The 14,205-nt window shown below is 42.7% G+C and overlaps 1 protein-coding gene across 1 annotated transcript in view; it reads left to right on the top strand.

Annotated features, from left to right (window-relative positions):
• The window catches only part of PPM1H (protein phosphatase, Mg2+/Mn2+ dependent 1H), a 254,270-nt gene that overhangs the window by 221,048 nt on the left and 19,017 nt on the right, over nt 1-14,205 (top strand). The window contains exon 8 of the mRNA XM_063076146.1: nt 1,283-1,390. Coding sequence (XP_062932216.1) covers nt 1,283-1,390 — 108 coding nt within the window. The remainder of the gene's footprint in view (nt 1-1,282; nt 1,391-14,205) is intronic.

Consider the following 14,205-nt stretch of genomic DNA (forward strand, 5'->3'; position numbering starts at 1 on the left):
TCTGCCTACCTTCTGATCTGAGGCCAGCTCCAAAATTCACATCCCTTTTGGAAGACTAGGATGAAAATGAAGACAATGTGTTAAATTGTTAATGTTTCTTAGCATTCATTTACTTCATCCTCACCCTATGAGGTAGTTACTCTCATTACCCAAGTAACAGAGTGAGGACTCAAGCTCAGGTCTTTGAACCGTGACACTGATCAGATATATTAGTGATGACCAAAAGGGCAGGCCATTGAGCTTCATTCCCCCCAGAATGACCTTTGCTCCATCCCACTGGGTCTGCCTGTCTTGACGTTGTCTATCCTTCTGCTCTAAGTTTAATGCCACCTCCTCCAGGGAACTTTCTCAGAAGGATTTTTACCTCCTCTAAACTCATATAATCCATTGTTTATGTCTTTCAGCACTTAACCATATTTTATATGTTATTAGTTAGACATGCATCTCTTATCCTCCTCACCAAGTTCCAGTAGAGCCGAGACCTTAGACATTTATGTTCCTCACTGTATGATGTCTGCACTTAGTAGGTGCTCAAGAAATGTTTGGGTAAATTAAATCTGTGGCATTCCAGGAGATATTTAGGCTGACTATATAGGCATTAGTATAATAGTATTGCTTCCTTAAATCATTCCAAAAAACGTTTAAAGAAAGCATGAGGCCTCAGCCCTGAGGTCTCTGTAGCTATGACATTAGTGACATTTTGTTCCTTTCTGCTCAGAGGGAATTTGTGAGGTTGTTAGCAGGATAGGTTACACATTTGCTAATGGCTTATTTTCTCCAGCTGTAAAGCATGATAAGTGAGCTTTAGGAGGGCCAGAGCTGCCTCTAACATTTAGCATCTTCTGCTAGTGCCTATCACAGGACTAGAGACATAGCTGGTGTTCAGCAAATACTTGTAGAATGGGTGTGTAATGGACAGATGGACGGATGATATTGGATTTGGTATGAACTGATTTCAGTAGCTGTAGACATCATGCATGCATTGGAATTAGTTTATTAGACATCCTTCCCTCCAGTCTTTACAAAAGAAAGCTGAAGAGAAACAGCAGCAACCCATTAAGCTTAAGATGATTGGTAGAGAAACCACTCCTCAAATGCAAAAGTGATTTTTGTGAGTCCTTCCTTGGTAACAACTACCCATATAAGTTAACAGCAAGGGGCATAGAAAGATGGGCAGAAAGAACTGGAAAATTCTTTTCTCATTCTTAGCCTGCGGCAGCTGTGCTATCACAAAACACTTTCACTGTGAGTGTTTCTGATGACCTTCTGCTTATACTCCTAGGCCCGAGTAATGGCAACTATTGGAGTGACCAGGGGACTTGGGGACCATGACCTGAAGGTGCATGACTCCAACATCTACATAAAACCATTCCTGTCTTCAGCTCCGGAGGTACCACATGAGGTTTTTGTTTATATTTTGTACAATAAAATGTCTTCTACATTTTGCTATGACTCACACCCCATCTGCAGACAGTAGCGAGTTTGTGTGACATTTGATTCTGCGGTGTCCCTCACGGCTGTTTCTTCCTCCCACTCCATTCTCACTTTGGCTGTCCTGTTTTCTACCCTCGTCACCGCCTGCCCAGATGGCTGCATAGCCTCCTGGTGCCATTCCCTGCCACCTCCAATCCATCCCACTTAATTGCTTTCAGATGAATATTCCTAAAAACCTACTCGGACTCCTAATGGCTCAGAAACTTTCAATGGAACCCCATGGCTAGGAGAATAAAGCCCAGATTTCTTCACTGGGCATTCAGGGCTTGTTATAATTTGGTCTAACATTCTAATCTGATCGTCCTTTTCCCTAGACAGAATGGACTTGTTTCCTTTACGAGACCTTCAGTTTCCCATATTTGCTTAAACTGTTCCTTCTGCCGAGAATGCCTTTCTTCCCCATCTCTAAACATCCACTTTTTCTTTTTTTTTTTTTTTTCCCCTCTAGGGTCTAGCTCAGATGCTTCCTCTGTGGTGTCTTCTCTGATTTTCCCCTTCCCCAACCAGAAGTAATGTCCTTGCCTACCTCAGATACACATAGAGCAGCTTCCTCCAATGGCTTTTCACTGCAGTTATTCACCTTATCCCCTCATTAGATTTTAATAATTACCAGGAGAGCTTGTATCATTCAGTTAAAGTCTGGAGAAATTAATTGAAAAATATGTTGGTCATATATTTGGTTTTTAAAAACTCATGTTTGTGGGGCCGAGCCCGTGGCGCAGTTGGTAGAGTGCTGCGCTGGCAGCGCGGCGACGCTCCCGCCGCGGGTTCGGATCCTATATAGGACTGACCGGTGCACTCACTGGCTGAGTGCCGGTCACGAAAAAAACGACAAAAAAAAAAAAAAAAAAAAAACTCATGTTTGTTATAAGGAAACAATATCAGGTTCTATGTTGATTTTCAGAGTGTATTATTTAGAAAAGATTTTGCATCCAAATTGTAGGAAAATTAGATAGTAGTTTAGGGATAGACTTTTCTCACATAACAAGAAGGCTGGAATTTGGTGACTGCTAGTGTTGGTTCAGCACCTCAAATATGCCAAGGCTGGCTTCTCTGCATTTCTCTGACTTTTCCTTCATGGTTGGAAGGTGGTGGCAGTAGCTCCAAGCATAGCATTTTCATGCAAGACAGGAAGGAGGAGCAGCCTCTGAACCAACAGTTACTCACCTGCATCTTGTTCATCAGAACTGTGTCACATGGCCTCCCCTAGCTGCAAGGGAGGTTGGGAGAGAGAGAGCTTTAACTTTTCCAGTTTGCATAGTAGAGGGAAGTCAGAGAGGAGTAAGTAAGGAACCAACAGTGTTTTCTTTACTCTAATTAACCATTAAAGCAATACCTTGTACTGGAAATGCCCAGAACATTTAGACATAATTCCATCTGCATGTTCTTCCCCCAAGAGTAGGTGCTGTTTTAATGAAGGCTCTTTTGGTTGAAAGTAATAGAAACCTACTCAGGGTAATTAAAAAAAAAAAAAAAAAAAAAGGAGGTGTTTAATAATATTAAAATTGAAGTTTATGGTATCCACAAGAAGAACCATTGAACAGCCAGGCTTTATGGGAGAGTGGTTGTGGAATCAGAGCAGCCCTGGAGAGTCTCCATAGCAGGAGTCTGTCAGCCACAGATTCCCATAAGGGAGTTCTGCCATTGATGTGGCCAGCCACATTCCAAATATCTCTGCTACCAATCGACCCAGTTTCTCACTCTCCCAATTCCAGATTTTTAGAGAAAGAGGATTGGCTACAAATGACTTCCCAGCCTGTAGGTTGCCCCTTCAGATCATATGTCCACTCTAGTACCTTCTGTGGGCATGACATGTAGGCCCACCCCTTTGGCAGGGCTGTAGGCAGGAGTAATTCCTTTAGAATCCTTTAGAGCTGGAGCTGGCATCTAAAATACATCTAGATACAGGGGACTAACAGACCAATAAGAGAGAAATATCTAGTAAATGTTAGCCACGGAAAACACACATTTCCTGATATCACCCAGGATCTCAAATGAGGTCAGCTTGGTGGAAATAATTACCATTCATCAAGAGCCTGCAAATGTTCTCTCTCTGGGCCCTTATAGTAATTCTGCATAATGAGGACCTTTACTATATAAGGTGCCAAAAGCTGGTGGATTCCCAGTTGCTGGGAAAATATAGGAAAATGGTCAGGGTCCCTCAGATGTTCAGAATCTTGCCGAGCATTTGATGTAAATATCCACGTGCGCCCAGGTGTTCCTTGGCTATTGACTAACGTAATTGTATATGTGCATCTAGGTGTCCCGAGTTATGGACTTGACTGTAAAGGACTAACGGCTCCGATACACAGGGCCCCCCCCACCCCGCTTCTCAGGATGCTTCGGGAGGCCACTAGGGCAGCTGCTCCTAGCTCTGAATAAAACCTATTAATTTCTTACCCATGGCTCCCAGGATCTTTTCCTGTTACCTAGCCCGTGGACCTGTGTGTGAGGGGGTCTGTGACCCAGTCCTAGCCCTAGCTTGACACCGGTCCCTCTATTCCAATCAATACAAGGACCCATGAATTACTGCTAAAACTACTTCTGATTAGAGAAAAGCAATAAGTACTGGACCTTGAACTCTCTTTTTCTTTGAACTCCACTGAACATGGGGCTTGTAATTGGACTCATGAACTTCTGTATTTTCCACTTTAGGAGACAGGCATTTATCAGACATGTTAAATGGTGCCTTCACCTTTCGTCTTTCCAGAAGCTTCCCTTGGGATCTCAGGAAACACTAATTAACCATTTGCTTCTTAAAGCAGAGTTTAAAAACCTCCTTCTCACCTCCCTCCCCATGCAAACATGTATATACTTTTTATATAGAGTGAGAAGAAGTTCAGAATGGTTTGACAAAGAACTATCTCTATGCAAATTAGATTTTAGAACTTCCAATTGCTCTGCTATTGGTCCCAAGAAGAGACTACAGGTTTAAAACATGGGCCTGCGTGGAAGGCCACTATTGATCCCAAGAAGAGACTACAGGTTTAAAACATGGGCCTGCGTGGAAGATTCCCCGAGGACTCAGTCAGAATCCCAGTCTTTTGATCAGAAACTTCATTTCACCTAGCTGAAATGGTGCTGGTTTGTAGGGGAGTGGGTTGGTTGATTCAGCACAAGTGGAGAGTACTTAGGAGGAAACTGTCAACTTCTGCAAAAATTTTTAAATGCTCTTTTAAAAAAGTTGTTGAGTTGAAAAGGTATGGAAGTTTTTAAAATAACAATAACAACTAATATTTATTAACTACTTAGTCTGGGCTGACAACATACTAAGTTTATTTTATTTTTAATTGATAAATTCTAATTGTATGTCTGTAGGGTACAATGTGATGTTTTGATATATGTTTACATTGCAGAATGATTAAGTCAAGCTAATTAAGATATCTATCCTCTCACATACTTATTTTTTGTGTGTGTGATGAGCATGTTTAAAATCCACTCTTTTAGCAATTTTGAAATATGCAATACAGTAACTCACTGTGTAGTGCCGTAGGTCTCTAAAACTTACTCCTCCTTTCTAATGGAAATTTTATACCCTTTGAACAACATCTCCCTATTCCCCATCCAACATGCTAAGTTTTTTTACACACAATAGCTCATTTAATCCTTACAATTCTGTGAGGTAAGTATAATTATTATATCCATTTTACAGATTGGGAAATTGGGACCCAGCGAAGTAAAATAACTCCCAAAAAGTTTTGTAGTTTTTAAGTAGCAAGCTGGTACTTGTACCCAGGTCTGTCTAATTAGAACAAGGTCTGTAGGGGAGAGAAGCTAAGTTCAAGGACATTTCTTTGGTCAGTATCTTAGGGACCCACTAAGTACTGGTTCAGGGGAGACCTTTATCTTGAACCTAAGGGAGCAGCTTTGTCTTGGGACTTCAGTGGCCAGAGTTTTTCAGGGAGATACTGTTGTTCTCAGACTGAAGTTGTGGAAAATGATGGTATAGTAGAAAGGGTAATTGGGAAAGACAGTAATGTACTTTTGTGAGTGTGTAAACCCAGTCCAGACAGAATTGTGCAAAATAAGTTGTGCACCTATAATTTAGCTTAATGGGTATGTAGCATATCTCCTAAGATTCTCTTGCATGAGATTGAAATTGTACATTTTAAATGCTTCCAGATGGACGGGGCTTAGCTGGAGCCAGGAAGGGAGCAGGGGAGAGCAGCGCCATTAGAAGGAAAAAGGAGCAGCAGCTTAACTCAGCTACTATGGAGGAGAAGAGCAGAAGAAAGAAGATAGGTTCAGGCATCCCCTTCCCCAATTCCCAGTCACTGAGGCAGAAACTTCTTTCCCTGAGTGGTAGTGATAATACCCAAGAGAAATGGCTAGGGGGCTTTTGTGGGCTGCCCAGAGAGCCCGGCTCATTTATTTAAACTATCTCATGAAGAATGACTCAGTCCCCTCCTGTCTTCGTTATCCCTTCCCCCACCCCAAGCCTACCCTCACTTTCTAACTGTGACTTCCTAAGAACATTCCCCCACTATGCTTTGCCTTTGCCAAGCATGGATCTTTATTTCACATTTGAGTTCCAAATTTCAAACCCAGCTCAGTCTGGTAGTTTTAACTGTTGGGGGTGGGGGGTGGGAGGGGGGAGATGTGACTTAGTTCTAAGAAAAGGGGCTCAAAAGTCTTCTTGGAAATCGGCATTGTTCCTATTCATCATTGTAGCTCCTAATTCGATTTGATGAGTTAAATATAAATAAATCAAAAACATGTGGATCAAATTTACGTAAAAAATGCACAAGGGTTTAAAAATTAGAGAAGGGTTTCTTGCCAAACACATTTTCGGTTTTGCTGAACACAAGGCGCTGGAAAAATCTCGAGTTTGCCAAACCCAAAGATCAGCCGCCAGGTTTGCTGAGCCTCCCTGAAAGCTTCCGGGGTCTAAGGAAGGGATTTCTGGCCAAGAACTGAATTCCGCAAGAAGCCCCTGCGAGCTGAACTCCGGCCTGTGAGCTGGAGGCTGCAGGAGCACAGGAGATAGTTCCATGTGGACCAGCAGAGGGTGCAGCCTCTGGCCCCACATAAGGAAAATGGCCCCTGCCAGCTCTCCATCCTCTTGCTTAATGAAGCTCACCATTAAACTCCTTTATACCATCCTAAAAGAATTCACGTGGAGAAGGAAAGGACTGGTTAACCGGAAGGCACTGGAGCCCAGGCCCTCCTCCTGGGCCTCTTCTCCAGCAATTCTCCCACCTCCGGTCCAGCACACACATTATGTCGCGTTACTCAGGCAGCTTGGCACAGGCCTGCCTGCAGCCGAAACCTCCAGATGTTCTCTGCTCCGCTTCCCTTTTGAGCCTGTGATGGGCCCTCTGTAGAGCTAGGATTCTTCCTAATTCCACCCTTCTTTCCAGCCTCTACTCCAAGACTGTGCTGTTGCCTTTAGCTCCATTTTGGGCTCTCGGGAAGAACAGGGCCTTTATCTGTTTGGGGGCCAGTTTGCAGAGCCGGGTCCCTCCCCAACACAGCAGTCCCGTCCTCCGGCCCCCACCAGACCGAACCACGTGGAACCCAACTTTCTCTCTGCTTCAATTTTCCTCTCCTTGGATTCCAAGATTCCTGTCAGCTGTTTTCCATAACTCCAGATCGCTCGTTTAGCTCATTCTTGGCTTTTTTTTTAAACCTAGATATTATTTTTTCTGTCATCTGAAACAACCTTCTGTAAGAGAACAAAGACCTTAAACCCCAATGCCAGTATTAGCAGAGGCTGCACACGTGATTTCAGCCCGCCTTTCCTTTTCCTTACGGGGAGGGGGTGTGTGTAAAAATGCCTGTGCTGACAAGTTGTTGGGGAAAGCAAATGAGAACATCAGTGAAATTGCCTGGAACAGGTCTGATACATGGTCAGAGGTGGTCAATAAATGTTAATCTTCCTTCCCCTCTGGCTTCTGAAAGGCTTCACGCTTCAGCATTCCCAGCATAGTCAGTCCTCCATAACTGTGGGTTCAGTATTCATGGATTCAACCAACCACAGATTGAAAATATTCAAAAAAATAAAAAATAATACAAATAGAACACAATATAGTATAACAACTATTTACATAGCATTCACATTGTATCAGGTATTATAAGTAATCTGTATACCATTTTAAAGCATACAGGAGGATGTGCATAGGTTTTATGAAAGTACCATTTTACATAAGGGACTTGAGCACCTGGGGATTTTGGTATCTGTGGGGGGTCTTAGAACCAATCCCCTGTGGATAGTGAAGGATGACTACTCACTTTCATATTCAGACAGTATGATTATTTTGGGGGGGGACTCTTTTTCTGCTCCGAAAAAGTAGAACTCTTTTTCTCCTCTTTTTCTATCCGAAAATATTATTCCCATGAATAATATTTAAGATCTTATGTTTACATGTTAAACATTTGTAGTCTTCTGATTCTTGGTGACTTTTCATGCCCCCAGCCAAAATCCCAGTTTGGGAAAGAGCATATTTTGTTGTATTTTGTGCTTTCTATAGTCTGGCCGGTTCATAAGAAACAATATTGGTGTATAATGACATGGGGAAATGGCCGTGCTGTATTAAGCAAAACAATATGATTATATATACAAAGAGTATGATCATATATGCATGTATATTTGCATACTGAAATGTATATGCATAACTGAAAGTCTTGATGTTTTCTAAAATGGTAACAGTAATCATCTTTGGGTGGTACAAAAGGAAAAACTTGTTAAAAAAATTTCCTAGAGCCCTCTAAATAACCTTAGGGGACAGTGTGATATAGTGATTAAAAACTCAGACTGGTAACCAGCCTTGGCTTCAAGCTCCACGTCTACACTTACTAGCTAAGTGACCTTGAGAAAGTTACTTTACCTAAGTCTCGGCTTCCTCTTCAGTAAAAAAGAGGACAATAGGACCTAAGGAAAAAAATGACATACGTAAAGTACTAACACAAAACCTGGCATAATACATATTAGCTCCTAGTTCCTCTTCCTACTCTATCAAAACCACAAAATTTCACCAGCTCTTTCCACAGGGATTATGAGTCCAGTAGTGTCAATTGAAAAATTAGAAGTTTTGGTCAGCTGGAGGGTGAGGCTAGCCAAAGAATGATCAGTCATAAACCCCATGTTTCTTGCTTCCTAAGGGACAAGAGGAGTTTAGACAACGGAGGGAGAACTATACAATCTCGAAAAAAAAGGAGGCAGGAGTCTGGAATGAAATAAAATTTGCCATAGGAGGTCACTGAATTTAGAAGATTAGCTCAAAGGGCAAGTAGCTATAGTAAAGCTATTTACTACAGAGGTCCTCGAACCAGACCGAAGGCAGTAGACAAAGTCTTCACAAGGGGAGTCTCCTAGCCTGTGTATGTGGGGGTACGGGTTGGGGGGAGCTGCAGACAAGGCAGCCACTATGGGCTGAAACCATGTGGCAATGACGAGCTGAGCTAGGGTAGAAACTCTGAAAACGGAAAGGAAGCATGTCTGAGTTATTTCCAGAAAGAAAAAAAAAAGGCAGCAGGAACTGATGGTAGACTTGACTTAGAGGATTGAAGCAAGATAAACATTTTTTTTAAACTTTGTTTTCTAGCCTGTGATGAGTTCTAAGGATACTTGATAGCCTAAATAGTCATATTTGACAGTTTTTTAAACCTCCTCTTCAGTCTCTTATATCTGTAATATCTCATACTTCTGTCTTCTCAGTTAGGGTGGTGCACCCTTGGGGCTATTTGCTGCCCCCAGCCATCACTTTAAATATGTTGGTGGGAAAGTCACATGGGAAAAATCACATGTTAAGCATGTGCAGAAGAGCTTTCTTTGATTCTGGTATATTCTGATCTCACATAGGAAAGACTTCATGACCTGGCCTAACATAACCATCTCAATCTCTAACTCTCGAATCTAGCTGTATAATCACTACTTGTATGCATTTGTGTGTCATTTACCCGGGTTGTTCCCATTTAGCCAGTGACTTGAGATTTGTCAACTAGCTATTTGAATAAAACCAAAATTTTGAGGGCTGGCCTATGGCTCACTTGGGAGAGTGTGGTGCTGATAACACCAAGGCCACGGGTTCGGATCTCTATATAGGGATGGTCGGTTAGCTCACTTGGGAGAGCGTGGTGCTGACAACACCAAGTCAAGGGTTAAGATCCCCCTACAGGTCATCTTTTTAAAAAAAAAGAAACAAAAACAATGAAATTTTAGATTTACTCTGACACACCAATAAAACTAGCTTGGCAACTCATAAAATTCATGGTCACACCATGGGAGACAACCTGCATGTTCATGTCAAACATTTCCTCTTGTAGGCAATTGTTACCCTCTGATCACCCCTTGAGAAACAATAATTTCATTTGGATGTTTCAATTAAACTTGCAGTGTCTTTTTTGCATTAATTTATTGCATTAATGCATATAAGAATAGTTTGAGAAGTTTGTCTAAAAAATGCAAATCCCTGGAATCCACTTCCTGAAAATCTGAGTCACTAAGTCTAGGGTGAGTCCTAGCAATTTTTATGTTTTAAGGTAATCCTGAAGCAGATGATCCAAAGAAATGCTGCCATAAACCATTCTTCACTGTGCTTCAGAAACTTCAGTTTTGCAATCCTAAAATGGGTTTATGGTACATCCATACTCTAGTCTTGGGCTGTGGACTCAGTGCCGGGCCCATAGGTTACAGATGCTGCATACCTCATTCTCTTGTGCACAGATCTGCTGAGACCTGGGCTTCTTGCTACCAGAATAACTGCAATCGTTGGGACTGACTTTGCTACACAGCAAGTATCTCACTGTTTACCAATGGTGACAGTGTCTCCTCTTCTAAGGCAACATGCATAGTAACTTGTTCACTTGAGATCTCTGAAAACCATTATGAAAAGAGTCTTGTGAAGTAGTAACACACTGTGATTATTTCAGTCTCAGTGACCAGAAGCAGCAGCCACAGGAATAAAGTCATTTCCTTATTTATAAGGTGACCATAGCATCCCCTCAACCCAGACATTTTTGAGAGTCAAAGGGGACACCATTAATAATTATGCTGGGAAAACAGGTATAAACCAAAACTCTTGCAGGCAAAAAGGGATGTATGGTCACTCTGTTTATGCCTCACCTGCTTCCTGAATGGACTCAAGACAACTCCATCCATCCAACCTGTACCCATGTACTTGTACTCACAGGCTGGGATTTCTTCTGTCTCCTATCTCTACAAATGGGCATTTTAGTGAAGATGGACTTATTCCTCAAACGATTATTGAGCTAGATCCAAGCCCTGCTATGGGTCAGATGTGTCCCTCAAAAGTTCATGTATTGGAAACTTAATCTCCATTGTAACAGTGTTAAGAGGGTGGGAAATCCTATTAGGATAATTGAAAGGGGGAGCCTTTAAGAGGTAATTAGATTGGGAGGGCTGCCCCATCATGAAAGGATTAATCTGTTGATGGTTTATGGGTGGTCATGGGCATGGTTATGAAGGCTTTATAAGGAGAATGAGTGAGAAACTTAGCTCAGCCCATTCTCGCATGTGACACCCTGTGAAGAAGGCCCTCACCAGATATGTTCCCTGGACCTTGAACTTCCCAGCCTCCAAACTGTAAGAAATAAATATTTCTTTATAAATTACCCAGTTTCAGGTAATCCATTATAAGCAACAGAAATGGACTAATACAAGCCCATTTACTCTCTATTTATTCTGTGAGCCTTTGATTTAGTGGTGAACAAACCATTGGAACCCAGAGAAAGGAATATATCATGAGAGTGTCCCAGCATGTAAGTGGAATTTCTCCATAAAGTATACCTCCCTGAGCTAAAGTAGCAGGCCTCGCGTGGAGGAAATGGAAGCCTTGTGCTATAGTGGCCAGCCAGGCACTGGGTACAAGTTCAGGATGTCTTCACACAGCCTCCTATTTTAGCTGGTTTGGAAACTTTTTGAGCTATTTGACTGTGTCCATTCTCCAAAGTCAAATATTTACTTTGTCCGTAGACTCCGAAAGAAAAAACAAACCGTCAAGAATATCTGTGGTATATTTCAAGTAGAAAATTATCCCCACAGCCAAGACAGCCAGCTCCTTTCGGGTAGTATGGGCAGCCAACATGTTTGTAATACTTAAATGTCACTTGATTCGCTTGCAGCCAAATGCTCTGAAGTCATGTGGTCAGTTGCATCAAAGTCTAAGGCACCCTATGATAGAAGAGTCGGAGAATGTGTTAGCACCCTAAGTATCCCTAGTGGCCACCTAGTGCTAACCTTCCATTTCACAAAGGGAATCTTCATACTGAAGATTGGAGAAGTCAAGCCTCATTCCCCACACTTCCCAATGGAAATCCAGCACTATAGCTGAAACAAACTAGGAAGAGCTGCCCAGACACACCAGCCCTGTCTCTCGTCCCCAGGTTGTGGCTCCTGCAGTTCCCCTGCATGTGAGGTGTGTGTCCAGCTCTGCCTCCCCGACACATCTGAGGAATCTGCACTCCTCCTGCATTCGGTGTTCCCAGCAGGTGGACCTTAAGTTTTGAAATTGTGAATGAACAAAGTGCCTCTGCCTAACTACTAAGGGGCAGAGGTGGGTCTCAAACCCAAGTCTTCTGCCACCAGATTTGGGTTAATTTCATGACATCACATAGCGTAGATAGGATTACTACACAGAATCTGAACGCAGTCTTGGTGGCCTGCCAGAATGCCAATCTTGAAACAGTCTACTTGGTTTATAGGACCACAAGTAAATATGCTGGGGTTTTCATTTCTTCTAGTACACAAAAGCCGTATTTGAAGTTCTATAGGTTGAGTTTTTAGGTTGGCCACATGGGATAGAGGGAAGGACTTCAAACTCTTTCTTTTTTTTTTTTTTTTTGTGACCAGTAAGGGGATCGCAACCCTTGGCTTGGTGTCGCCCGCACCACACTCAGCCAGTGAGCGCACCGGCCATCCTTATATAGGATCCAAACCCGTGGCGGGGGACTCCCCCAAGTGAGCCATGGGGCTGGCCCTAAACTCTTTATTTCACACCACCTATTGACAGCCTTTGCCTTGGGACCCAGCGTTGCCATTGAGAGTCCAAATCATTGTTATGTTGAATGAGACTTTTTGAATTGAACCCCAGGTCCCCTGAGCCCACTCCTATTCCTTTCCTTCTACCAACCAGCCTACACTGGGTGTTACTGCCCTCAGATCCATGCCATAAAAGAGTAACACGTAGCACATTAGAATTTATAGTTCCCTTCCACATTATTTTATTTGATCTTCATAGCAGCTTTGTGAGAGAGGCAGAGCAGGTGTTATAATATTTATTTTTCTTGGTTTTTTCCATTTTTAAAAAATGATTTTAGAGATGAGAGAATTGAGGGCTGAAGAGAATAAGTGGCTTGCCCCAAGTCCCAAAGCTGGTTAGAAGCAGAGACTTGAAGTGAGGGCTTCTGATAGCAAGGGCAGGGCTCTTCCTCTCCCACAAGGCCAGGCCTGAGCTGTGGGAGCTCATCATCCTACACTGAGTACTTAAAAGGAAAAAACGGTTTGGAGAATTTGCTGAGCTGATTAAAGGCATAAAAGCTGTGAGGGCATCCTGGAGAAGCAGCAGAGATTTGGCAAATGAAAGAATAGATGGATTCTTTTTAAAGGTAGCTTCAAGAAGCCAGCGTCAGCTTACAGTAGTATGAGCTCTGTTAACCTGCCATCGAAATGTCATCAGTAATAGGGCGGAGATGCAAGCACATGTGAGATAAACGCTGAAGCAGCAGCCTGTGGCTAGGGCTAAGTGGAGGTGCTGTGTTAAAAGAGTTGCTTGTCACAGGCTCTTGTGTAAAGTATGTGCCCAGGGATGACATCAAGGGTGTCTCTAAGTGCTCTGAAGCCTGTGAGAGCAGTCAGCACTCCGCTCATTCAGGGCACATTAGCCAAGGCTCTTGTTGCCCCCAGACTTATTCCCACTCCCCAGCACTGAGTGGTTTTCTGCTTGTTGGCAGCTCCACTGAGGACCGGGAAGGAAAAGGAAAGAGTTTGCTACTTCTCATAAATATCAGCACGTTACAAATGCGTGACTATTTGGAAGGCAGCTGTGCTCACCACTATACCACCAACACTGTTTTGGTGCCTGTTTGGAAGTGTCACAGTTAACAAGCAAAATCTGTTGGGTCACCAAGAAATTAGGAGGTCTTCTGAATGGATCTTTTATGTTTGATTTTTTTCTTCCTCCCTTTTTTCCCTATTTATTGTTCATCTCAGCAAATATGTCCTGAGAATCAGCTGTGTTTTACACTGTAAAAGGTACTGCTAGGTCCACAGAAGAAATGTAAAATGGGATCTCTGGCCTCCAGAAGTTAGTTGAATTTTGGAGGGAAAACAAAATGACCAACTCCCTGGGTGCTCATTGTTAGCTAGAAAGGGGAAATGTCCGACAGGGGAAATGCTTCCTTTGGTTATTGAGTGGCTACTAAGTGCTAGGCTCTGTGCTCAGTTCTGGGCATAGCAACAAACAGGACAAGACAGACTGTACCTCTAGAGGGGTTTATTGCCTATTACAGTGGTTCTCAAGGTGAAATTCCCCAACCCCTTGCATTGGAATTACCTGGGGTCCTTGTTTAAGTGCACTAATGCCTGGGCTCCAGATCAGATCTGCACAACCAGAATGTTTAAAGGTGGAACACTTGAATCTTAATTTGGTTAAATAGTGATTGTTAAACTCATCACAGTTTGAGAATACTCTTGTGGAAGAGACAGTCAAGTGAACCCACTCAAGTGAACGTGTATGTATAAGTATTAGTGGA

Source organism: Cynocephalus volans, chromosome 12 (assembly GCF_027409185.1).
Source record: "Cynocephalus volans isolate mCynVol1 chromosome 12, mCynVol1.pri, whole genome shotgun sequence".
Lineage (NCBI taxonomy): Eukaryota > Metazoa > Chordata > Mammalia > Dermoptera > Cynocephalidae > Cynocephalus > Cynocephalus volans.